Genomic DNA, 27,756 nt, shown 5'->3' with positions numbered 1-27,756 from the left:
GTGTTGCTGGGTTCCTCCATGGTGTTTCTGGGTTCCTCCAGTGCCCCGTACATTTGTGGTCGTGGGCCCCGGAGCATTGGGCCCCCCTGTCCGTTTTTTGGCAATGGAGCTCGATGCCTTTCTCCACGATATCGTGGGTAAACACTTGGTCCTTGTCTGTTTTTTGATAACGGAATACCCTCTATGGTGGTTTGAGAACGGCATTCATTAGCCCAATGTTTCCCTCTACGGCATCGTGGGCAAATACCCGGTATTCTATTCGTTTGATATCTAGCTTTGTTAAACCCTCCTCCTATGGGGCAACTCCTTTTAAAATGTCCTGTTTGATCACAATTATAGCATGTTTTTGGCCTGGCATCTAAAGCCTGTTGTACTGCTGCTAAGACTTGCCCTTGTTCATTAATGTCTCTACATAATTTAATATATGTGTTTAAATCTTCATGTCTCCATGGTCTAATGACCTCTCTGCAACAACGATTTGCTTGGTCATAAGCCAGTTGTTTTATAAATGGCATTGCCTGTTCTGTATCCCCAAAAATTCTGGAAGCTGCTTGAATAAGCCTATCTACAAATTCAGCGTAAGGTTCATTAGTTCCTTGTATTACCTTAGATAATTGACCTTGTAAACCTCCATGCCCCTGTAAAGTTTTCCATGCCCTAACCGCATCTACAGCAATTTGTGCGTATACGCCAGGATCATATTCAATTTGTTGCCGTTGACCCTCATAAGGCCCTTTTCCTAACAACATATCTAGATTTCTTTGAGGGTAACCGGCTGCTGCATTTCGTCTAGCTGTCTCCCTGCAAAATTCCTCATTGGCAACCTTCCATAACAAATATTGTCCTCCATTTAGCACAGATTTACACATACTAGCCCAATCTGCTGGCGTCATGTCCAAGTTGGTAATGGATTCGACCATGCTTACAGTGAACGGTGCTTGAGGACCATAGGTTGTTACAGCCTCCTTTAACTGCTTCACTGTTTTGAAATCTAAAGCACGGTGAATTCGCTGCCCTCCTGCCTGCTCAAGTACAGGGCATGCTAATCTTTGAGGTCCTGTCTCAGGATCCCATCTATCAACTACGGGGTTTGAGGGCCACTCAGCTATCTCCATAGGGGGAGCTGTTGGTTGAATTACGCCCTCTGGTGATAGAACGGTGTTAGTAGCAGCCTCCTGTTGTAGCTTTTTCCCTAATAGCTGTTTCTCCTCTAAGCTTTCTTCCTTTAAATTTTCTTCCTCTGTCTGACTAGCTTGAGAGACCTTCTCTTTTGCTTGATCTAAAATGTCTTTCTCCATGGTCTGAACCTCTAACAATTTACTTAACACTCTTTCAGTTTGTTTTTTACTAATTTCTAATCTGTTATAAAGATAACGCAACCCAGTAAGATAACACAAAACAAAACCGAAACAGAATGAAACAAAAACGGAACAAAAAATCGTTGTATCAATTTTCCTATTTTCTTGACATGTGCATTTGTGGTCTATTTCTATCTCTTCCTCAGGGGCGAACAACTTCAAACCTTGAGCCAACCATTTTTCCCAATCTGCCTGAGAAAATTCTAGGGATAGGCAGCTTGAAACAAACACAAAACAAATCAAAACAAGAACACATTGTTTTTTAAAATGGTCGCCCATTCTCTCGCCTTCCCTTAGGGGCAAGCAATTTCACTTACCCCGAAGCTTCAGATGTTCCCCGAACGGGCCGCCAAATGCCGCAGTCTGGCTGGGCACAAATCACGAGCCACTGAAGCAGGAACAAACTTTATTTTTAAACTGCAGGAAAACACTTCACACAGCTCCCGGGGAATCCTCCCGAACGCGCCACGAGGCTTGTCCAGGAACCCCCAGCCGGAAATATCTCTCCCGGAAATCCCTCCTCCTGCACTTCCCCAACCAATGGGAACTCTCGGGGAATCCCCGGAAATCCCCATGAGAACTCCAAAATAGTGCGAGAACTCAAAAGTTGCGGCATAGGCGGATAGTAATGCCTCGCCTGTCAATCAATACTGTTGGCAAAATGCCAGGGGCCATACAGACTCCGCCGTGGCTCTCAGCAACTTTGTAAGAAACAAAGGTATGAAACAAATGTAATCCATAGTTTTAGCAGTCATCTTGGCTTCTGAAAATAAGAAAATCTCAAATATCCAGAATTTGTAAAGACTTAACCAGTTTGAGTACACAGGTTTTTTCTAATTATTTTTGAGCATCATTTTAAGACATTTTAGGTAGGAATAATTGAAAATATACCAATACTGACCTGTGTTCTTTCTACAGTAGTTTTAGTTAGCTTTTTATTGCTGTGACAAAAATACTTGACAAGAACAACTTACAGGAGAAAAACTTAATTTTTGGCTCATGGTATTATAGCTCAGTGGTGGGCTGAATTCACTGTGCTTGGCGCAAGGCAAAGCAGATGATAGAAGGGTTCAACAGAGGAAAGCTGCTCAGCTCATAGAGGTGTTCGGGAAGCAGAGAGGAAGTGGCTAATGGGCCACAGGGAAGATGCACCCTTCCAGGCCATGCCCCCAGTGACTTACCTCCTGCAGCCATGCCCTACCTGCCTGTAATTAACCATCAGTTCATTCAAGCCTGGATAGACTGATTAGGTTACAGCTCTCACAGTCATTTCACTTCCAAACATACCTGCATGAACAGGGGAGCTTTTGGAGGACACCTCATATCCATAGCAACAGTGTTTAAACATTTAATTTTTTTTATTGAACCATGAGCATCATTAAGAACAATACTACTTAGATTATTCCCAAACATGGTGATATTGGCAGGGTCTATTAAGGGAGGTAATGTTGCTTCTTCCACAGAGACTCAGATTGTTTCCTTCTCACAACCACACATATACAAATACACATATAACACTTCCCTACATAATTTGATTCTTTCTACCTTTTCTGTAAAATTTAAAAAATTTTTTCCTACCATGAACTGTTTTTTGTGTTGATATACTACTGATTTGTATTATCCTTTTTTTCCTTACTGTTTCTAATCTGCTAAGTCCTTAGAAGCTGAATAACCAAAGTCATTGAAATTAGCATAAGATGTGTTTAATGTAATCTTGGCTGTTATCTGTTCATAAAGTGAATAAAATGAACAGATTTGCTGTTCAACAGTATTTCTTTCATTTTATTTTTGGACTATATTTCAGATAGAGAAGGTTGCCAGAGCAATTTCCTCTTTGAGTAAAATATTGCTTTACTCAAAAAGAAATACTAAAGTGAAAAATCATGTGCTTTGTTGTGGGAAACTAATAAGGTATAGATTTCAACTGAGCAAAAAGTGGAATGTTGTAAACAGCTTACCTAATTATAGCGTATACTCTTTCTAGTCCTTTTTCCTTATTTGTAACTTATAATTCATAATATTTACTTTTGTAAGTTTGTGTAGAAAACAAATAAGGTAATGTAACAAGTGTTTGCAAAACCACCATGTGTTGTTGAGCACTGTGAAGTGTTAGAAAATGAAGTCAATCTGGTAAGACTAAGCTCTGGAAAATCAATAAATACTGCTGCCCCCAACCCACGAAGGCAGCTGAACTTAAGGTCAGTGGTGTGAATTCCCAGGTACACCAAATAAAACACAGATACACACTTTACCTTTAAACAAGCTTCAGGATGGCTTCTCCACTCTCAGCCTCAGGCTCCTCAAATAGGAGAGCAATAAAAAGTCATGCAAGGCTGGCGAGAGAGAGCAAGCACATTCAATAGTGGGCTTTTATTGCAGGGACCCTTATTCTTAGAAAGTTCCATCCAGAAAAGTTCAGAAGGGGCAGGGTTACAAAGGACAGGTGAGTGTAATTTGATCCAAGGGGCCATGGAGCGACATGCCTGTGTCTGAAGACATGCCCTTAACTTCCTGGACCGGGGACAATGTCCAGGTCACCACAAGATGTCAATGCCTCTCTGCTCCAGGATGGAAGACACAAATCATTCAGAGTGCCTCCCCACAAAATACTATAGTAAATAGACTGTTGGTGCTAAAGAGCTAAAGTAAGTTTTTAAGTAGATGAACCATGAATAACAGTGTTTCATGCTAGAGTGGTTTAGAATGGGAGATAGAATCTGGAGGGTCATGTACGACCTAATTGTATCATGGCTCTAGTTTTAAGTCACAAATTATTTACAAGATTTTTAATTCTACCTTGATCATTGAGCTTTCAGAATTATGCTCATTAAAATGTTTCCTTTTTTTCTTCTAACAGTTTGATAAAGGGAGACACAGCAGCTTCTTTGCCCATCATCAGCTATTCTCTTACTTCATACTCACCTTATGTAACAGAACTTCTGATGGAATCCAACGTAGAGCTGATAGCAAAGAATGACTTGCGCTTTATAGATACTGTCTATAAGGTATTTTGAGTTGATGATGAAACAATAATATTTTAGAAGTTATTAAATGATTTGAAAAAACTAATGTTTTAATAATAATTCCTTAGATGCTGTCACATGTCACTTAATGATGGGGATATTCTGAATAGTGTGTTGTTTGGTGATTTTGTCATTATGCAAACATTATAGAGTGTACTTACACAAACCTTGATGGTATGTCCTATTACATACCTAAGGTATATGTATAGGCTATTATTCCTAGGCTGTAAAGTTATACAACACATTACTGTACTAAGTGTTGTAGGCAATTGTAATACAAAATAAAGATTTATATATCGAAACATATAAAAGGTATAGTAAAAATATTAGGCAGTAGGAATTCTTCAACTCCATTTTGATCTTCTGGGACCACTGTCATATATGTGGTCCATCATTGACCAAAATGTTCTGCAGCCCTGGATTGTGTATGCAGCATATATAATTGACAAAATATTTCATACTCATTCATGACATTAAAAAGCATACCCTATGGAAATCAAATGCAATTCAAGTTTGCTTTGTAACTGTGAATGTTTCCTACTCTGATAAATTATGGCAACTATAAACATTAGTCACTGACTATCATTTGCCATTTTTCTATCAAATGTTAGTAAAATTTGATACACTGGCAGAACTTAGAGGTGAATGTAATTACATTCAGTAAAAATTTGTAGTTCATAAAATTATGAGTTAATGTAATTGTGCATAAGAACTGAAACTTTGAGGTAATTTGTTCTTTGAGGTCTAAGACCTTGTCTTATATTTATCTAACTAATATCTACATTTCTACTGTGTGTATATTGAATTTAATTTTAAAAATATTTTTAATCATTTATTTTTTCTCAAGTATTGTGTTTTTTTAAAACTTTTTTTTTATGGTAAGGCCTATTTATTAGATCTTACCTTTAAAAAACAATAGAGTTGCATTTAATGGAATGGGAGCTTTTATATGTATTCTAACCCCAGAAAGCTCCTATAGAAGCGTAAATAGAAGTTGTAAGAAATATTAGGATGTCACCTAGCAGAACTTTACAACTTTAGAACCACTGGTCTAGTCTGTTCACAAATGAGAAATTGAGATCAAAAAAAATATTGACTTGGGGCTGGGGTTGTGGCTCAGTGGTAGAGCGCCTGCCTAGCACGTGTGAGGCCCTGGCTTCGATCCTCAGCACCACATATAAATAAAATAAACATATTGTGTCTAACAACTAAAAAATAAATATTTTTAAAAAACATATTGACTTGTCTAAAATTGTAATAGAATTATAAACAAATGGAACTATGGTTTTCTGACATCTAGTATGGTAGCATGGTATTTTAATGAACTAAGGAGATTTTCTAGTACCTACGAAGACTTTTGAACTTTTTGATGATTGACTATTTTTGCATCTCTCTGGCACATTCCTAGCTACCTGGTTGGTTGGTTGGTTTGTTGGTTTTGCTGTAATGGGGATTGAACCCAGGGATTCTAGGCAATACTAGGGCAAGGGTTCTGTCACTGAGCTACATTCCCCAGACCTCTAGCTGTCTGTTTTCTACATGGATGCCTCTCATGACTCACACCAGCTCTATAAATTTTTGTAATAGCATTCATTAATGACTTAGTCTTTCTTGTCCTCTCGAAGATCGCTATCTCCTGACCTAGTAGCCATTTATCATTTTGGATTAAAGAAGAAAATGGTTCCATTACAGAATCTTTTTCCTCTTTGCAGCTTCTTCGTGATCAATTTAATTATAAACCAATTTTGACAAAAAAGCAATTTATTCAATGTGGGTTCGCAGAATGGAAAATCCAAATTACTTGTGATATTTTGAATTGTGTGATGAAGAAGCACAAGGAATTAAGTAGTCTTACCAAGGTAATTCTGTGAATAGATTTGGATGCTAACTTATGCTAAATGACCCAACATTTTAATGTATAAAATTAAGCCCCTATATAGCCAGTTGTTGCATAATACAATTATTACATTATTCACAGATTTGGGTAATCTTAAAGCTTTATGTTTACTTTAAATACTAGTCACTTATTTTTATACACCTGTAACTTGGAACTGCTAGTCCTAAACCAACAGTTCAAAGATAGTGCATTTTCATCACTTCTTAGTTTTTAAAAGACATGTAGTTTCTAGAGTCTCATTATTTTTAGATATATTTATATATGAATATTTATATGATAGTGAAATTAAGTATACATTATTCTTTCACAGAAAATTTGTAATCAATGCCTTTTTTTCTGGTATTGAACATTGAATCTAGGGGCCCTTTACCACTGAGCTATATTCCCAGATATTTTATTAAGACAGGTCTCACTAATTTGCTTAGGTTCTTGCTAAGTTGATGAGTTTGGCCTCAACTTTCAATCCTCCTGCTCTCAGTCTCCCAAGTCACTGAGATGAAAAATATGTGCCACCATGCCCAGCTATAATTATGTCTAATATCATTTTGTTTCTAGACTCCATCACAACAAAGAAAGAAAAGCATTGCTGGTAAGTCAGAACCTTGTTCAAGCAATGGGAAAGCACTTTTAGAACCTGTCAGCATTGATGTCACGACTGGCAGGTTTCTGACTTCAGGAAAGGTATGAAAATATGAAAAAAAAACTTGTCATATAATTTAATAAAGAGTTATCTGTATGGTGAATATGACATACATGATTCACTTCTCTGCCTGGCTCTGGTGAAACTTTTGAGTCAAATACTACAATATAGGAATGTTTATTTCATATACCAAATATTGTTTGGGAAATGTTCCTGAAGTTTTAAGAAGAGAATAGCAATGTAAAATCAAATAAGCCTTATGTTTCTATTTTCAAATTCTGCTTCATTTCCCAGATAAAATACTGGCAATCTAAATTTACATTATGCAATTATCTACATCTACTCTTCATTATGTGTATCTGTTCTTCCTAAAATGGGAACATATGAAGAGCCCACCATTAATTATAGTGGAGGTTATGATGATAAATTTACATACATTGATGGTTTTACAATTAAGAGTATTGATTATCTAATGATTGATAATCTCCTAATTTGGAATTGGGTTTTGGTTGTTTTAAATGTAGGTGTTTTTAATATTTTCTCTGTTTTGATATCAGTTTTTGACTACTTTTAGCACCTATGCCTAAGTGTATCCAGTATGTTTAGAAGTATAGTTTTTCTATCTCCAAGAGATATTTAAACCAAAGTATTATTTTTTAATTATATATGTACTTTCAGCTGTCTTCTATCTGGCAAAAACTTTCTGAGATTGAAGGATAGTATGCCAGATGAATAGGTTCTTATGCTATGTCAGTAAAGGAATTCTAAGAGGCGTGGATTCTGAATAACTGCCCATAGTTCTCATCCATACACATCTCTAAGTCTTCTAACTCTTGTTAGTTTTTTATGATTTTCTGACTGTTAAATGATTTATATCATATATCCTTCCCCAACTAGAACATGGGTAAACAGGGATTTATACCACTTTTTTTTTACTTTCACTGTGCTTTAGCATAGTATTGGGCATATTTAATAAGTACTTATTACTTTGATATTAAATATGATTTGATATAATTAAATGTACTTTTCAATTTATTTCAGTGTGTAGGTTGAAGGGTAATCTAAATTATCCTAACAAAGAAAAATGCAAAATTTCAATACACTAGACTTGTTTTTTATTGTCTTAGTTTTCTTCATTATCTATCAAAATTTAATGATTTATGTCAGATCTTCAGTCTGACATAATTAATAATTAATCATCAGAAATTTGAATAAATATTAAAATTCTAAGATTTAGAAAAGTTAGAATCTTAAGTACATTCCTTTGTTTATGGGCAAAATATGAATCTGTATTAAAGCAAATTATCTCCTTCACAGCACTTTATACAGAATGCTATTCATGACTTTGTCACATATGTTAAGTTTGTATAGTGCATATGCAAACTGTGGACAGTAAGTAGGCAAAAGAGCCCTATATAAATGCATTGTTGGACCTAGTTCTTGTCAGAATTTTCCCTTTGCCATTATTAGGATTTGATTGTTACCTGAAGGTGTAATATATTGTGACTTGTTAATTATACTTTTTAGTTTTAATAGTATAATTATCTATTAAAAACATGATTTTAACATGTGATCAATGTTTTAAAATTGAGCGATTTTTTTTCTTTTCTTGTGATAAGTCTGAAATACCCTGTGTTCTGTGTTCTTCTAGCACATGTTGATTTAGACTAGCCATATTAGACTGTGGTTACTGTGTTGAATATCACAGCTCTTTTAAAATAACATTTTATATTATGTAATACTTTAAACATTTATAAAAGTACCCATTACCTCATTTCAAAAATTTACCAATTCTTTGCTAATCTAGTTTCACTTTTATTGCAGTAACTCTTCCTGACATTTTCAAACAAATCTAAAGATCGTTAAATAAATATTTCAATTTTTTTCTAAAATAGAAATGTTTTAAAATAGAATGCTTTTAAAAATATGAACCACAGTTTCATGATCACACATAAAATATTGTAACAATAATATATTATAGTATTTTGATACATTATATTATATATGGCGATTTAAGATTTTTTAAATCTTGAAAGGAAGATCAGGTATTCTTTTTGCAAAATGACTATGTGTTGTTTGAAATAACTATGGGAGTACAACCATTAAAGTATTTCTTACATATTTTTCTTATGCAGAAGAAAGCTGTGGTGATTCGCCACCTGTATAATGAAGATAATGTTGACATTCCTGAAGCTACAACAAGTTCAGTAGCAGATACTGATGAAGCATTTGATATGTTGGGCTTAAAGCCTTCTGAAATAAACATTCCTGAAGAAAACGTGCCTGAAATCAAGGATGAGCAAAAAGTAAGAATGTTAGACTTCTTTATCAAATGCCAGTATTTCTTTTGATAACCTTGACTGTTTCAGTATTTAAACTTTGCCATATTTCTAGCCTTTTGAATTCTTAATGATGGCATGTTACTCATGTTATCATTATGTAGTAATCAGTCATACTAAATATAATTAAACTGATATTATTTGTTATTATGTTTAGGACTTTGGACATATGTTCTGAGTAATGCAAAAAATAAGAAGACATGGTGTCAGGGGTGGAAGGGGAGAATGAAGTTCATTGGATTGGACAAAGGGGAATAAAGGGAATGGAGTGGGGATGGGACTAGGAAAGACAGTAGAATAAATGAGACATAAGTTTCCTATGTTCATATATGAATACATGACTAGTGTAATTCCATATCTGGTGTAGCCATATGAATGGGAATTTATACTCCGTGTATGTATAGTATGTCAAATTATACTCTACTGTCATGTATATCTAAAAAGAACAAATAAAAAAAAATTTAAAAATTTATAATCTAGTGAGATAAAATATAACACTTTGTGCAGTGGAGTTTGCCTACTACTTGTTTTCCTATATTGGTGATTGGAAAAGCTTGGCACGTCATTGTCTTTTCATTTTCCTCTCTGGATCCATGCTATTTTTTTTTTTTTTAGATTACCATTTCTGTTAGCCTTTATTGCCATGGACCCTGTTATGTATATGATCTCTACTGCTTTTGCTAAAATATCTGTTTCTATCCTTCATCTATGTCATACGATTTCTGTACATCTTAATATATAATTGGCATTTATAAAACATACCAGATAGCCATTTGACTTATTTCCTGTTATATGGCACAGTGAATAATCTCAATGCACTTAATGTCATTTTTGGTCATTTCCTCTTAGTTTTGTTTGTTAAAAGAAATTGTTAGTGGAAATTTTATAGTACCATCTGTATTATTTAAGGGCATTATGTAGATTCACTCACAGGAACCCTGTTAATAGTTACTGTTGCTCTATTTTTTTAGGTGGGAATGGAGACGTCAGATCTCATATTTGAGATGAACTAACTTAAATGTTCAAGTAGTCTCCTTCCAGTGATAGTTCTTTTGACTCTTGCTGTACTGCCTCTCCTAACTATTGGAATAACATGGTGAAAATGGGAATACATTGACTTTAAAGGAATTTCAACTTATAAATTAATCTTTTTAATCATTTTAGGATGTAAAAGTTAACCTCGAGATTACTGCACTACAGACCATGCTTGCTGAATGCCAAGAAAAGCTTAATAAGTTGCCTTCCATAGAGAAAAGGTTAGACTGTTTGGAAGAAGCAATGAAAGGAAAAGTGATGGTAGATGAAACGACCTGGACTAATCTTCTGAGTCGTGTCACTCTTCTTGAAACAGAATTGCTTTTGTCCAAAAAGGTATTTTTCCTTAGCATGTCTAGAATATCTCAGATATAATAAAGCATTTTTTTATTGTTAGGTGTGTTTTCTATTGGAAATTTAAATATGAGAGTATTTAGGTAATGAGAAAATGTTTACTTAGAATGAAGTCCTGTCTAAATATAGCCTGTTTTATCTGTGGCTATTATTTTTCTCTTTATCAAGTAGGATAATCTGGAAAACCTGTAAATTGAGCTCTAAGTTGTTAAAAATACTTAAATTACTTAAAATGAGGTAAGAATATGTTTGATTTTGTTTATAAAAAATTTGAAATTAATCTCTTAATAGTACAATATTTGAAGAAGATGAAAAATCAACTCTTTTTTTACTTAATAACTTCTATTGTGAATTTCATAGAAATAATAACTGAACTTAACATTGTTGTATTGGAACTGAGAAATTTGTTTCTATTATTTAGAATTCAATTCTGTTTTTTTTTTTCTTCATAGAAAATAAAGTTGGTAGATTCAAGAAGCTTGAATTTGCTTCTACATTTAAAAGATACTTCTAATGCCTACAAATACTTACATATTGCTTTGAAAATAAAATAATTTAAATTATTTAACATTGTTCTCTTTTAATATTTTATACATGGCAGTAAGAATATAAAATGAAAACATTTTTCTTTTCATTTTATTCTAAATGTTTATAACTATACTTTGCAGAATGAATATATAGACTTAAATGTAGTGAGTGAAGAATGTGCTTCTGGTAGTGATGTAGATCTTCAGACTCTTGGTAAGTCCCTAAATAGTATTATTATTGGTGGTATAACAAGGGATTTTCAGAAAAATAATTTTTATCGGTACTTGGTAATTTTAGTGTTCTCAAGCCTTGTTTTTTAAAGAAAACACAAAGCTTCCAGAAGAAAATAATGAACCTAAAAACTACTGAAACTAAGGACTGCTTGAGAAGCCAGTTTACATATCTCATGTAACATAGTTGGGTGAATAAATTCCAGTGTACATAGTTGCAAACCTTAGAGACATCTTGCTCTTTTTGTCACTCTAGATTAACAAAATAGACCTTTAGTGTTTTTAATTTTTAAACTTTTGTAGCATTCTTGAATGCAAATAATATATGTAAAAGAAGAAAACATTTGTCAGTAATCTGTGAAGTATTGAAAACTTTTTGCATTTGAATAGTTCACTGATAGCAGTAAAAGAAGAAAGATCTAAAAATTAGTGACAGCAGTGACAGATCTTTCCCATGTCTCTTGCCTTCACAAAGATATTATCAGGGTGACTGAGCTGCATGGAGCAGCTTGGATAAAGATTTCTGTTTTTCAGCAACAGCTTTTTTTTTTTTTTTTGCTCTTTTTAAAATGTTTAAAAATGTGTTTTAATTAGTTTTACATTGCATCAACAACAGTTTTGTTCTTTTGATTCTTCCATTGATCTTGAAAGACATGTTTTTATTTTGTGTCTATGATTAAATTGTATTTGTAGGAGAAATACTTTGTACAATTGAGAATTCATTGTGCAGTTAAATTTTAGTATATGTAAAGTTTAGTATATAGTATATAGTATAAAGTTTAGTATATAGTATAATCTTCAGCTACTATATATATAATAATAACAACAGTACATTACAGTGGTAACTGTGTGCCTGGCACAATTCTACCTATTATATTAACTGATTTAATTCTCAAAATAACTACCCAAGATAAATACTATTATTACCGATATTTTATAGATTAAGAAACTGAGGTACAGTGAGATTGAGTAACTAAGGGTCACACAGTTATCGAATGATAGACAAATTTGAATGCATGCAATCATTTCTTTTCTCTTAACCACTACTTAATTAGTATACGTGCCAATTTCTTTTTCTTTCTTTAATTGCTTTTATTTTTTAAATACATGACAGTGGAATGCATCACACTTCTTATTACACATACAGAACACAATTTTTCATATCTCTGTTTGTATATAAAGTATGTTCACACCAATTCATGTCTTCATACATGTACTTTGGATAATTATGTCCATTACATTCCACCATCATTGCTAACCCCCTGCCCCCTGCCTTCCCCTCCCACCCCTCTGCCCTATCTAGAGTTCGTCTATTCCTCCCATGCTCTCTCTCCCTACCCCATTATGAGTCAGTCACCTTGTATCAGAGAAGACATTCGCCATTTGTTTTTTTGGGATTGGCTAACTTCACTTAGCATTATCTTCTTCAGCACTATCCATTTACCTGCAAATGCTATGATTTTATTCTCTTTTTTTGCTGAGTAATATTTCATTGTGTATATATGCCACATTTTTTAATCCATTCATCTACTGAAGGGCATTTAGGTTGGTTGTACAGTTCAGTTATTGTGAATTGTGCTGCTATAAACATTGATGTGGCTGTATCCCTGTAGAATACTGTTTTTAAGTCCTTTGGGTATAGACCCAGGAGAGGGATAGCTGGGTCAAATGGTGGTTCTATTTCAAGTTTTCCAAGGAATCTCCATACTGCTTTCCATATTGGCTGCACTAATTTGCAGTCCCACCAGCAATGTATGAGTGTGCCTTTTTCCCCACATCCTCGCCAACACTTATTTATTTTTTTTGTAAAGAGGGAGAAGGAGAGACAGAGAGAGAGAGAGAGAGAGAGAGAGAGAGAGAGAGAGAATTTTAATATTTATTTTTTAGTTTTTGGCGGACACAACATCTTTGTTTGTATGTGGTGCTGAGGATTGAACCCGGGCCGCATGCATGCCAGGTGAGCGCGCTACGGCTTGAGCATATCCCCAGCCCTCGCCAACACTTATTGTTGTTTGTCTTGATAATAGCTACCATTCTGACTGGAGTGAGATGATTTCTTAAAGTAGTTTTGATTTGCATTTCTCTAATTGCTAGCGATGATGAACTTTTTTTTTATATATTTATTGATTGATTGGATATCCTCTTCTGAGAAGTATCTGTTCATGTCATTAGCCCATTTATTGATTGGGTTATTTGTTTTTATGGTGTTTAGCTTTTTGAGTTCTTTATATACCCTAGAGGTTAGTGCTCTGTCTGATGTGTGAGGGGTAAAAATTTGCTCCCAGGATGTAGGCTCTCTATTTACCTCACAGATTGTTTCTTTTGCTGAGAAGAAACATTTTAGTTTGAGTCCATCCCATTTATTGATTCTTGCTTTTAATTCTTGTACTATAGGAGTCTTAGTAAGGAAGTTGGGGCCTACTCCCACATGATGAAGATTAGGGCCTACTTTTTCTTCTTTAGACGGAGAGTCTCTGGTATAATCCCTATGTCCTTGATCCACTTTGAGTTGAGTTTTGTGCATGGTGAGAGATAGGGGTTTAATTTCATTTTGTTGCATATGGAGTTCCAATTTTCCCAGTGCCATTTGTTGAAGAGGCTATCTTTTCTCCAATGCATGTTTTTGGCGCCTTTGTCCAATATAAGATAATTGTAATTTTGTGGGTTAGTCTCTGTCCTCTATTCTGTACCATTGGTCTACCAGTCTGTTTTGGTGCCAATACCATGTTGTTTTTGTTACTATTGCTTTGTAGTATAGTTTAAGGTCTGGTATAGTGATGCCACCTGCTTCACTCTTCCTGCTTAGGATTCCTTTAGCTATTCTGGGTCTCTTTATTTTTCCAGATGAATTTTTCCAGATGCTTTTTCTATTTCTCTGAGGAATGCCATTGGGATTTTGATCGGAATCGCATTAAATCTGTATAGTACTTTTGGTAGTATGGTCATTTTGATAATATTAATTCTGCCTATCTAAGAGCAAGGTAGATCTTTCCATCTTCTAAGGTTTTCTTTGATTTCTCTCCTTAGGGTTCTGTAGTTTTCATTGTATAGATCTTTCACCTCTTTCATTAAGTTGATTCTCAAGTTTTGTTTTGTTTTGTTTTTGAGGCTATTGTAAAAGGGTAGTTTTCCTCATTTCCCTCTCAGAGGATTTGTCACTGATATACAGAAATGCCTTTCATTTATAGATGTTGATTTTATAACCTTCTACTTTGCTGAATTCACTTACTAGTTCTAGAAGTTTTCTGGTGGAGCTTTTTGGGTCTTCTAGGTATAGAATCATATTGTCAGCAATTAGTACTAGTTTAAGTTTTTCTTTTCCTATACATATCCTTTTAATTTCTTTCGTCTGTCTAATTGCTCTGGCCAGTGTTTCAAGGACTATGTTAAATAGGAGTGGTGAAAGAGGGCATCCCTGTCTTGTTCCAGTTTTTAGAGGGAATGCTTTCAATTTTTCTCCATTTAGAATGAAGTTGGCCAGGGGCTTAGTTGAGACAGCCTTTACGATGTTGAGATATGTTCCTGTTATTCCTAGTTTTTCTAGTGTTTTGAACATGAAGGGGTGCTATATTTCGTCAAATGCTTTTTCTGCGTCTATTGAGATGATCATATGATTCTTATCTTTGAATCTGTTGATGTGATGAATTACATTTATTGATTTCATTATGTTGAACCAACCTTGCATCCCTGGGATGAATTCCACTTGATCATGGTGCACAATATTTTTGTTACGTTTTTGTATTCGATTTGCCAGAATTTTATTGAGAATTTTTGCATCTATGTTCATTAGAGATATTGGTCTAAAGTTTTCTTTCTTTGATGTGTCTTTGCCTGGTTTTGGAATAAGGGTGATATAGGCCTCATAGAATGAGTTTGGAAGTGTTACCTCTTTTTCTATTCCCTGAAATAAATTGAAGAGTATTAGTATTAGTACTTCTTTAAAGGTCTTGTAGAACTCGGCTGTGTATCCATCCACTCTTGGGCTTTTCTTGGTTGGTAGACTTTTGATGGCATCTGCTATTTTATTACTTGATATTGGTCTGTTTAAATTGTGTACATCTTCCTGATTCAATCTAGGCAAATCGTATGACTTAAGAAATTTGTCGATGCCTTCAATATCTTCTGTTTTGTTGGAGTATAAGTTTACAAAATAATTTTTAATTACCTTGTGTATTTCTATAGTGTTTGTTGTGATATTACCTTTTTCATCATGTATGCTGGTAATTTGAGTTCTCTCTCTCTCCTTCTCTTTGTTAGCATAGCTAAGGGTCTGTCAATTTTATTTATTTTTTCAAAGAACCAACTTTTTGTTTTGTCAAGTTTTCAGTTGTTTCTTTTGTTTCGATTTCATTGATTTCAGCTCTAATTTTAATTATTTCTTGCCTTCTACTGCTTTTGATCTGTTCTTCTTTTTCTAGGACTTTGAGATGTAAAGTAGGGTCATTTATTTGTTGACTTTTTCTTCTTTTAAGGAATGAACTCCATGCAATGAACGTTCATCTTAGAACTGCTTTTATGGTGTCCCAGAGATTTCGATATTTTGTGCCTATGTTCTCATTTACCTTTAAGAATTTTTTAATCTCCTCTTTGATGTCTTTTGCAATGCATTGTTCATTCAGTAGCATATTGTTTAGTGTCCAGGTGTTGGAGTGATTTCTATTTTTTATTTCATCATTGATTTCTAATTTCATTCCATTATGGTCTGATAAAATGCTTGGTAGTATATCTACTTTTTTGTATTTGCTAAGAGTTTCTTTGTGGCATAATATATTGTCTGTTTTAGAGAAGGATCCATGCGCTGCTGAGAAGAAAGTGTATCTGCTTGATGCAGGTTGAAATATTCTGTATATGTCAGTTAAGTCTTAAGTTACTGATTGTATTATTGAGTTCTATAGTTTCTTTATTCAACTTTTGTTTGGAAGATCTATCCAGTGGTGAGAGAGGTGTGTTAAAGATTATTGTGTTGTGATCAATTTGACTCTTGAACTTGAGAAGAATTTGTTTGATGAATATAGCTGCACCATTGTTTGGGGCATATATATTTGTGATTGTTATGTCTTGTTGGTGTATGATTCCCTTGAGCAATATGTAATGTCCATCTTTATCCCTTTTGATTAACTTTGGCTTCAAGTCCACTTTATTTGATATGAGTATGGAAACCCCTGCTTGCTTCTGTAGTCCATGTGAGTGGTGTGATTTTTCCCAACCTTTCACCTTCAGTCTGTGTATGTCTTTTCCTATCAGATGAGTCTCCTGGAGGCAGCATATTGTTGGGTCTTTTTTTTTTTTTTAATCCAATCTGCTAGCCTATGTTTTTTGATTGATGAGTTTAAGCATTAACATTCAGTGTTACTATTGAGACATGGTTTGTATTACCAGCCATATTTGTTTATTTTTGTTATTTAACTTGATTTGATTTTCTTCTTTGATTAGTTTTTCCTTTAGGCTACTACCTCCCTCTGCTGATTTTCATTGTTGTTTTTTGTTTCCTCTTCATGGAATATTTTTCCAAGGATGTTTTGTAGTGTTGGTTTTCTAGCTATAAATTCTTTTAACTTTTGTTTAACATGGAAGGTTTTTTCATCTTCAAATCTAAAGCTTAATTTTGCTGGATCAAGATTCTTGGTTGGCACCCGTTTTCTTTCAGAGCTTGATATATGTTGTTTCAGGGTCTTCTAGATTTCAGGGTCTGTGTTGAAAAATCTGCTGTTACCTTAATTGGTTTTCCCTATATGTAACCTGATTCCTTTCTCTTATGGCTTTTAAAATTCTCTCCTTATTCTATATATTGGGCATTTTCATTATAATGTGCCTCGGTGTGGATCTGTTGTGATTTTGTACATTTGGCGTCCTGTAGGTTTTTTGAATTTGGATTTCCAATTCATTCTTCATGTTTGGAAAGTTTTCTGATATTATTTCATTGAATATAGATTGTTCATTCCTTTGGTTTGGACCTCTATGCCTTCCTCTATCGCAATAACTCTTAAATTTGGTCTTTTTATGCTATCTCATATTTCTTGAATGTTCTGCTCTTGGTTTCTTACCGTTATCACTATGTGGTCTATGCTCTTTTCAAGATTATATATTTGTCTGATTTCCTGTCTTCCAAGTGGTCTGCTCTGTTGGTGATGCTTTCATTTGAGCTTTTAATTTGGTTTATTATTTCTTTCATTTCAAGGATTTCTGTTTGGTTTTTTTTTTTAGAACCTCTATCTCCCTGTTGAGGTGATCTTTTGCATCCCGTATTTCTTTATGTATCTCATTGTTGAAGTGATCTTTTACTGCCTATATTAGCTCTCTTATATTTTCCTTGAGTTCACAGAACATTTTAACCATGTACATCCCAAACTCCTTCTATGTCATTTCTTCTGCTGTGACTACCAATGATTCTATTGAAGTGGTGTCTTCATTTGTTTGGGGCACTTTCTTCCCTTGTCTTTTCATGTTTCTCATGTGTTTTCCTTTGCAGCTCTGTGGGTCTAGATTCTTATTGTGTTTATCCTATAGGTTTGTAGTGTTCTTGTAGGGTTCCAAGACCTCTCCTTTGTGGGGAAGGACAATGTTAACAGATCCCAATATCAACAATATACCACCTATGAACAATTTGTTGTTATTAAGACGTTTACAGTTTAGTCTCGCTGTACAGAAATGTTGGATTCAATTATTTTCTAAAATATAACCAGTAGTTTTGTAAAAAGGTTTACAGCTTCTGATGGTGGACAATAAACTGGGGGGTCGGGTGTATGAGGATATGCTGAGGAGGTAGGATGTGAGGATATATAGTTAAAATATCTTAGGAATTGTGAAGGAGAAATCTAGTGAAGAGAGTTAGTAGCAAGAGAAAAGACAGGAAGTAATTTAGGGTAGGCAAATATGTGGGATGACAACAGAGTATATAAAACACACATATGTATTTAGAAAAATACAGATGTTAAAACACTAAAATTTGGAGGGGGAAAGAATAAAAAGGATAAGAAAAAAAGGGCATATACAACACCTCTATATTATATTATTCAGATGACTCAGTCCTTAAAGTCCTATTTTATGCAAAGTTCTTGGTTTCACATATGTTGGGGATGTGAGGGCCGGAGGATAGAGAGGTAGAAAAGAAAAAACAAACAAACAACTCGAAGGAAGAAACTAGGGTTGTAGCTAGCTTTAGAGATCTGCATCTTTCCTGCTTCTCTTCTCATACCGTAGGTGAGGTAGACTGTTGTAACCTGGTGTCTCTGCCCTCTGGATGGTGGAGGTAACCAGGGTGGGAAGACTGGTCCTGGCACAGGGCAACTGGATGTGGGGATTGGCACCCTCTAGTCCCTGCAGAAAGACTGCACCTCACGGGTCTCTTTCTGGGACTGCTTGTATGACTTGAGTGCCTGGTACTATCTCCCTCTCTTGCCTGGAGATTTCCCAGTTTCTGGTCTCTTGTTAGGCTCCAGACTTTAGCCCTGTATCCCTCTCCCCTAGCAGTTCTCAACTGAGGAAACTCTGACCCTGGGGACTCCTGTGGGCGGCTCCCTGATCGCACTGCACACCTGTGTTAGGCAGCTACTGTGTTGGGTTACTGCCGCTGGAGAAGGGGGAAGGTTGGAAACCTGGTACCTGGCCATTTGATATCTGATCTGGGAACTGCTCCCAGCTAATTTGGCGAGAATGTTGAGTCAAGATGGCAGTGGTGTGCTTTCAGTGACGGATGTCTGGTGACGTGGGGGGAGCCTGGGGAGCCGGGCGATGGTGTTGAGCTGAGGGTAGGTAGCAGCTGAGTGACTTGTGTGGGAGCTGTGTGAAGTCTTGGCCATCTGCAGATGTGTTGATAGATGATTCTGCTAAGGCTCTCGTCAAGTCTTGAGTGGGCTGGAACTTCAGGCTTTGGGTCCTGCTCCAAGACCAGGTGTCCTATTCTAACGCTGAGACCTGGAGACCCTTGTGGGGTCACAATGCTGGGGATTTCTGTTGAGAGCAGCTGAATAGGGGTCCTCTAACACTCTCAGAGATGGAGTATTCCGACTAGGTGAGATCTGCCGGCACATCAGTGCAGGGCACGGGGCGGCTCACTCCCTTCCCACCACCATGTTTTTCTGGAGAAAAAACATGCCAATTTCATCATCACACAGAGAACTATTTTAGTGATTAAGTTATTAAATATAATTATTTGACATATTATTTTAGGTGGTAAATTTATTATAGACTGCAATTTTCAGATTTGGTAAAAATATTGATTTTTTTCGTTTATTCATGCATTTATTCATCAAATATCATAGCACTACTCTAAGAGTAGTGAAAACAAAAATTATCTTCTGATCTGTCTTTCTAGCAGACAGAAAGTATATCTATAACATCTCGTGAAGCTCAAGTATTTCTGCATCGAAAGAATATTGAATGTACTCTTTGCAAAATATTACTTTTTAAAGTTGTATTTGCATATTGAGCCTTACTGTTTTTTTTTAAATATATTGTTTTAGTTGAAGATGGACACAATACCTTTATTTTATTAATTTATGTGCTGAGGATTGAACCCAATACCTCACACGTGCTAGGCAAGTGCTTAACCACTCAGCCCCAGCCCCAGCTTACTGTTTTTTAATAACATTATTATTACAGAATATACTCTAAGCCTATATCAGAACACTGTCTGAAATGAATGTTAGATTATGAATGAGGCAAATACGTGTTTAATAGTTTATAATCTAGATAAATTAAAGAGTCCAGTTTATAAAGCCTTAACACCTTTTTCCTTACATGATGCTTGAAAACATAAGGTTTGATTTCATTTGCATGCAGAAAGAAGTAATTTACCAGTCTAGTCATAGAATCATTATTCCATCAGGAAGGATTTCCACGAAGTTCCAGATTTGTTTCCCTTTATCAAAAGTGTAGTATTCGTGGAAAACTGTAAGGCAGCTCAGTAAAAATAAAGTAGTAGAACCTTTTAAGGATTGAGTTTTGCTTGGGTCATTTAATTAATTTATTTATTTAGAGGATTTAAGAAAGTGAGGGCTCTTCGGATTTGAATGTTGTCAGGAAGCAGGGGCAATTTGATGATAAGAATGAAATTGAGCTGAAATTTTCAATGGAAAAGAAGTACTCATGTTAGTGGAGAAAGGGCTATATCTAGTCATTTTTGTGGTTACATAATGCTTTTGTCTCTTCAGAAATGACAGTGGTTTTATGTTGATTTGGGTTTTTCTATTTCATGACTGTATGTGATATTGCTTTTAAAGAAATTGTAATGTGTTCATATTACTTATGGGGACTACAATAATTTAGGTGTTAATTGCCATTTAGGCTACCCCAGTGTCAGGGCTGATTGTCTTGTTTTTGTCTTGTTTGCTTTGTTTGGGTCTTTCCCCCATAGAAGTAAAACATATTATTAAAGTATGACACCACAAAAGGGTATGGTTTGTTCTGGTATGACTAGAAGGAGGGGTACATGTGGGCAAGGTTAATATCCTCAATTTGTATCATAACAGTAGTTTAATGATTGATTAGTAGAATATAAGACGGACAAGGACAGTAGTTTAAGAATAGTTCATTGGTCATTGTTTTAGAAGAATAACAGATGTCTGAACTAAGGCAACAATCATGAAGATAAATATCAGGGAATATGTTTTGGAAATAATTTGATGTTCAAATCAGAAAGACTATTTATCAGTAAGATATGACTTCATTCACTGATTGAAGAAGGAGTGAAGGAGAGAGGAAAAGTTAAGACTGACTGCTTACTCATATTTGACTCATGTGATTGAGCAGATAGTTGGTACTCTTTAGTAAAATAGGGAATTCAGGAAGAAGAGAAGATTTGGGAAAAATAATGAGTTCACTTTTGAATATAATATGTATAGAATACTTAAGATTCAGAAACTGGTTGAATTTGCACATAGGTCCTTGATTTGGAAGTATTTGCTGACAAATTATTAAATAGTAAAGGATGCAGCTAATTCCCTTACTGGTAAAAGGTAATAATACTCCACATTTGACAGTCAAAGATTAGTGGTCATGTAAGAGGAACTGTCTAGAAGATCTAGTGTCCTGTACCTTAGATTTCCTTTTCTTCAGAGGGATCTCTTAGCAATCACTACTGAAATGCTCTTAATGACTGACTTCTGGGACCTGGTGTCATGGGTCACTGCTCTCCATTTTCTTTTGCAATTTGAACTGAATTCTTTTCTCAATTTCCTACAACATGGCTAAGAAACAATTATGTTTAAACAAGACTTTACTAACGGTTCAAGAAAGCAATAAGAAAAATTGTTACTGAAAGTAATATGCACTTAACTCATCCGACTATGAAATGTGCCTGGTGTTTGTATGCTGTACTGTATACCCTTTGTAATCCCCATGGGGAGATCTGTCTGAATAGCCTCCCAGCCTGCATAATACCAATTTCCTTCCATCACAAAACACACCCTTGAACAAGGCTAGATACCTTAAAGTTTAGGCCCCAAAATGCAGGGGCAGAAAAGCCATTCCTTTACTCCCTGATATCGCCGTCTTCCCAGTCCTGTATCCTCTTCCTAGGAATCCTTCCTCTTTGGGGAATAACATCAGTACTTTCAGAGTATACTTAACTCTACCCATAGAAAATAATAGAAGATTTAGGGTATAGTAGATATAATGCCTGCTTAGTTTTAGATTATTCCTTAAAATTACTTATTGCTCAAAGTCCCTGGTAAAAAATATGGATCTCTCTAGTCTTCAAAGTTGTACCATATGCTCTGGACCTTCAGGCTCAGCTAATTGGATCAATAGTAGACACATAACCCAGCGAATACCAATCCAAAGGGTGTTGAGCCAAATTCTATTCTCTCTCTTAGAATTTGGAATTAAGACCTCAAGAATAACTTCATGTTACTCATTACCAAATAATGTTGGGCCTGGGCTAGGATGGCCATTTTATTCAAATTCATGCTGATGATGATTGAACAGTGAAAGCCACTCTAAAGACAAAAGCAGAGAAAGGGAGCAAGTGACAAAAGAAGTAGGCAAAAGAGACGGTGATTCCATTTGAGATAAAAATTAAAGTCTTATAGTTGTTTCAGTCCTCCTCTATTAATATTTTGTTCCCAAACTGAGGTTGTCAATAAAGGCTTACGATAAAACTATCTTATTTAGATCAGTTCAAATGGACGACTGTTTTGTTGTTGTTTCCCTTATCTTTACAATCAGAATTACTCTGACATAATGGGGTATGATTATAGGATTGACTTGGTGGGGCATGTACTATCTCTAGTGGTCCGTAATTGATTGAATTGTAGGAAAAATTTACCATCATTTTGTCAAATTAATAATATCAGGATATCCGAAATGTTAAAATTTTTTATTTAGAAAAAAACTGGATCATGAATTTTGCACATTGTTTTTTTCATGTGTATAAACTTGGAATAAGGATGTTTCTTGATTCTTTAAAGGTATATATTGTCAAGTTTTAGTAGTAGTAGAAGTTTTTGTTTGCCACAGAATAATATTGTAAAATATTTATTAAACAAATTCATGATAAAAGCATCATGACAAATTCCTGAGCATTTGTTATTTACTATAAATACTACCATTTTAAGAAAAGAATATGTATGCGTCAGTGGCTTAAAAATAAATTATGAACTTACCTATTTATTCACACTGATTGTGTCATGATAAAGATAATATTATCTGTTGCAATTTCTTTTTAGACAGTCTTGCTGTATTGCCTATGCTGGCCTCACACTGGAAATTCTCCTGCATAGTCTTCCTGAATAACTGGGATTATAGGCATGTGCCACTATGCCCAGCTGCCTTTTGCCATTTTTAGTAACCATTTTATACCATTTAGATTCTTCACATGTAGGCAGTTCTCTTGAAAGAATACTATACCAGTAGCCATTTTATGATAATGTTTATTTTTCTTCCATCTGTAATTAAAGTTTATGGACATGGATGCTATTGTGAAAGGAAAAGGTGACATAAAACTTATTTCTTCTCAGATAGAAAAAACGAAGTGGAAGCATCAGCAAATATTCCTCTGTCCTCTGGTTATAGTACAGAAACAGATTCAACTCCCAGAGCTTCAACTGTTATTTACAGTGGTTTGAAAGAGACTTCAGAGGTAAGAAAAACTGACAGCTGTACAGATGATCTCCTTTCTAAGGTCAAGAAGATAAACAAGCATTCACTTTAGTTGTATATGCTATTATCAGGAAAAAGCAAAACTATGTAAATCTTAATCTATCAAAATTCTTTGTGATAAGTAACAATAATCGATGCAATATTTCAGACTGTGTTTTATATATTCATGGTCCGTCTTTGAGGATGATTTACTTTGAGAAATCACCTAAATTTGTTGCTTTTTAAATTAAAGGAAACAACAATCCAGAAATTGGAAAGGATGAAAAAAATGTAAGTAACAGAAAGGGGCAACAGAAATTAATTTCTCTGTAGGGAATTGTATTGGATTACAATATATATAGAATGTGCATGTGTTTCAAACCTTAAAGGTCTCAATCAGGTGTGGAATTTCCTTCAAGACTCCAGTGGATAATAAATCCACCTACAATTATGTGTTTGTGAGATGAGTCACTGTTTTGGTTTCCAAGAAGTGGTATAAAACATTGTTAATGGAATTAACTGTGGATTAAAGAGTGCAAAGATATTTTGGGTTGATAGTTAATCGAGTTATCTTTTTTTGATAACTGACTTATCAAAGTATTAAAAATATATAAATAAATGGTTTAAAGCATCTTTTTAAGTAAGTTATTGATAAAGTAATACTATTGACAGTACTTTAGCTCAAATGACATTACACCTGGTATTTTTTAAAGACCAGTTCAAAGGAAATACAAAATGAAATTTTATAACAATATTATACAACCTGCTACATTAAAAACTTAATATTTTGAAATGTGAGAAGTGTTAAAATAACTCATGCTTCAAGAATTGACTATATTTTGTCTCCTATGGTATACTTAAGTTTATTAATAGCAACTGTGCCTAAAAGTAGGGAAAATATTAAAATTTATTTTAGACTCAAAAGCATACTCTTAACAATTTAAATCCTGTTCTTCATTATGAATCATTTATTTACATAACATATCATTTGTTTATTCTATTTCAGGTTTGAAGAAACAGCAGAGTTACTGAAATGCTCAAGTCACTAATTGTAGAATTTCCTGCATGAACCTCTCTAGAACTTTGACTACTGTACATGTTGTATATTTTAAGAATCTATATAATTTTAATATACTGCAATTTTTATTAAGAATTTGAATTCCATTTGATATGAGTTTTTCATTCATTATTGAATAAATATTATTTTTGAGCTTTGATTATACTGCTTTACTCTCCTTCACTTTTCTTAGGAAAAACTTATGTTTCAGTACATTACCTTTACAGAGTGAAGTCATTACAGCAAGCACTGTATTTTTGTGTTGACATTTGTTGGCAATGTGCTAAGTAGTATGTTTTTTAAAGTACAGACTTGAGGACCATAGTTTACATCCTGTTGGAAACATTCCAGCTAGGACTTGCATATTGTACCCAAGAGGCTCTCGTACATACCATCTTGCCATCTGTGCTAACGAATAAGCGGTAGTGAAAAGTTAAAAATGCTCATTGAAAATTAAAGCTAAAAAATACATCTATTTTATGCTTAGTCAAAAAGCAGCAATACCTTTCCAATTAACACTGAGAATCAGGGTATGATTCTCTTTTTGTATTGAAAAGGTTCTGAAAGATCACTTTGAGAGATGTGTTGAGTATTTAAGTTCCCCGGTGTATAACACATTTTAAGACCAGCAGCACAGATGTAGATGGTGGCTGTCAGAAGATACACAGTGAATTTTTTTTCTCTTCATGGAAGTTGTAAATATTTTCGAATAGTAAAAGCCTTAGATGAAGTTAAATCAAGAGAAAATGAAATTCATTTTAGAAATTATTACATAGTATACTTCTAAACTTTGTAAATAAAAATATACTAATAATCCTAGGCAATACTCAGGAAACTTGAAGGATAAAAAGTTTTTTTTTTCTTTTTTATCATATAGAACATCTGATTGCATCCTACTCATCTGTTTTCAATACATATATCTAATTTGGTTTTCACTGGTGAACAGATAACTTTTTTGAAAAAGTATTTTTAATATCCCAACAAATGTTGTCACTAGACTTTTAAAACTATTAGCTTTTTATGTTAGCCTATTAAAGAGTATAACCTTGAATGTAGCAAAGTTTTAATAGTACATCCAAAATTACTGAATCCTGTTAGCTTTATTTTATCAATTACAGGAGAGCATTTATAAAACTCCACAGTTTTGAAAGAACAATACATCAGCTTCTATCAGTTCTAGTGTGGAATTATAGCACCACCTTGTGGTTGATACACTAATATTTTACCTTTTCTTGAAACAAGTGATTTCCCATAAAACGGAATCTTATTTTTCCTTTCGAAAAAACTGAATTCCAATTTTAAAAATAAACATTTTTGAAGTTTTCTTGTAGAAGACAGAAGAAAAGGTAAGTTCCTTTTTCTCTTTCTGTAATCCTCCTTTTTTCTTTATATAGTATAAATGTAAACAAAATTTAGATGTTTTAAAATATTTTAATCTAATTTATTTCTAATATTAGAAAATATGTGTCTATTGAAAATGTAATAAGACATTTTTTATTTATGTTACCAAGTAGAAATTTGGAATCCAGCTTAGCCAGGAACAAACAAAACAACTCATATAACTATATATGTTTACACTTACAAGAGTATACTATTTTGAACACATAATATTTACAAAAATAAAGCAAGTTTGATTTAAGCTAAGTTACTGAAGAGGATTGTCAAATTATTTCTTATTCTAACTCTTTTAGAAATAGTAGAAACATTTTTCTATAGGTAATTTGGTCAGTGGTTTATAACAATAAACCAGCCCCTTTGGGGAGTTTGAGAAGCTGAGGTAGGGAAGTCCTGGAGAGATTATCTGGGGTTACATAATTGACCCTTAGTTAACTGTAAGTTTTATACTACCAACAAAGGTGTCAGTGGCTTGTGCTGCCCTGTTTACACTGTACAGTCCAAATAGTCTGGGTAGAGACAATATATAATACCACGAAGAATGCATATTGTGTAAAGTACTAGTAAGAAAGTGTTGAAAATAAGTAATGCCAACTATATGAAAATTCTAGGCAAAGTTAAGGTCTATTATGTTAGGAAAAAGTAGTTCTATCATGTTTGTTTTACTTCACTGTTTTAATGTGATGTTTTAACATGTAATATATTCCTTGAAAAATAAAACTTAAAGACTTTGGAACTGTGTTTTATGCCATTCATTACTCAGAGCTTTATATAATTGATTGGCACTTGGAGAAGCATTAAAAAAATAAAAGGACCTTGTCAATTTTATAAACTACAACACTTTTTTTAAGCTCAAATTACATTATAGCTTTAATTTTTACATTTTAACAATTCCCAGGTTTCTCTGTCTCTTTTCTTTCAATCCAAAGAATGCAGAGAGAATAAAGTGGTAGAGGTAGTATAAATTTTTAAACTACAAAATTAAACTTTAATTGTTATGACACTTGAACTTTAGTGTTTATAGTGAAAATGATAGGCTTCTTATGCCACTCAAAAAGAGAGAAAGCAACTGGAAACTGTCCATTACTGACAGCAGTATTTAGAACGTGCAAGTTCTTTTTTTGTTGGGGAATTTTTAAAATTATATTTTATCATGATTTATATTTGTAATACTTGTAGAAATGGGGCCTATATAAATGTATATGTCCTTTTTCCTCACTGAAGTTCACTAACTCATAAATAAAAATATTTAGGTAGATAGGTTTTTTATTCTTTAATTATTGATACATATTTGAATTGTTTCCAGTTTGTCCATAATGCTGTTGTAAACATTCTTGCACATGGTGAACATAGTTAGGCATTTCCATTGTGTATATGCCTAATCATTTTTTTTTCTTTTTCTTTTTTGTTTGTTTTTAGATATACATGACAGTAGGGTATATTTTGACATACTTACATGGAATGCAACCCATTCTAATTTTGATTACATTCTTGTGGTTATACATGATGTGGAGTCACACTGAGCATAGGAACAATAATTAAAATGTTTGAGGAAACGAATAAAGATGAATTATTTTAACAAACATTGCTTGGGCACATTTTTACCTTTTACATAAGAATTTTTTTCTGTCTCTGGTGATGAGATGTTTCTGTTCTCCTGGTATGGGGTAGGGATGGCATAGTGCCCATTTTGTATCTGCTATTTTTCAAGTGCCTTTAGCTTAAAATAATCCATTTGACAAAAGTGGCATATTTTGTAGTGGCATATTCTGCCACCCTTCACTATCAAAAACAGACTACGAAATCTCACTTAGCCAAAGAT

General features: G+C 34.2%; 1 protein-coding gene across 7 annotated transcripts in view; it reads left to right on the top strand.

Moving 5' to 3' along the window:
- The window catches only part of Cep44 (centrosomal protein 44), a 45,778-nt gene extending 21,079 nt beyond the window's left edge, over positions 1–24,699 (top strand). For 6 of the 7 annotated variants that reach the window (XM_046427525.2, XM_046427523.2, XM_046427524.2 and 3 more), the window contains 9 exons: positions 4,216–4,363; positions 6,094–6,240; positions 6,834–6,959; positions 9,054–9,224; positions 10,422–10,628; positions 11,315–11,387; positions 23,362–23,483; positions 23,736–23,773; positions 24,489–24,699. In XM_046427525.2, coding sequence (XP_046283481.1) covers positions 4,216–4,363; positions 6,094–6,240; positions 6,834–6,959; positions 9,054–9,224; positions 10,422–10,628; positions 11,315–11,387; positions 23,362–23,483; positions 23,736–23,773; positions 24,489–24,531 — 1,075 coding nt within the window. In that variant the 3' untranslated portion in view covers positions 24,532–24,699. The remainder of the gene's footprint in view (positions 1–4,215; positions 4,364–6,093; positions 6,241–6,833; positions 6,960–9,053; positions 9,225–10,421; positions 10,629–11,314; positions 11,388–23,361; positions 23,484–23,735; positions 23,774–24,488) is intronic. The other variant, XM_046427526.2, reaches the window with a different exon arrangement.
- The last annotated feature ends 3,057 nt before the right edge of the window (positions 24,700–27,756 follow it).

This window comes from Marmota monax, unplaced genomic scaffold, assembly GCF_021218885.2.
Source record: "Marmota monax isolate L192 unplaced genomic scaffold, Marmota_monax_Labrador192_F-V1.1 WCK01_AAM20220418_F8-fsc00159, whole genome shotgun sequence".
NCBI classification, from domain to species: domain Eukaryota; kingdom Metazoa; phylum Chordata; class Mammalia; order Rodentia; family Sciuridae; genus Marmota; species Marmota monax.
This window is presented reverse-complemented; position numbering and strand designations above follow the sequence as displayed.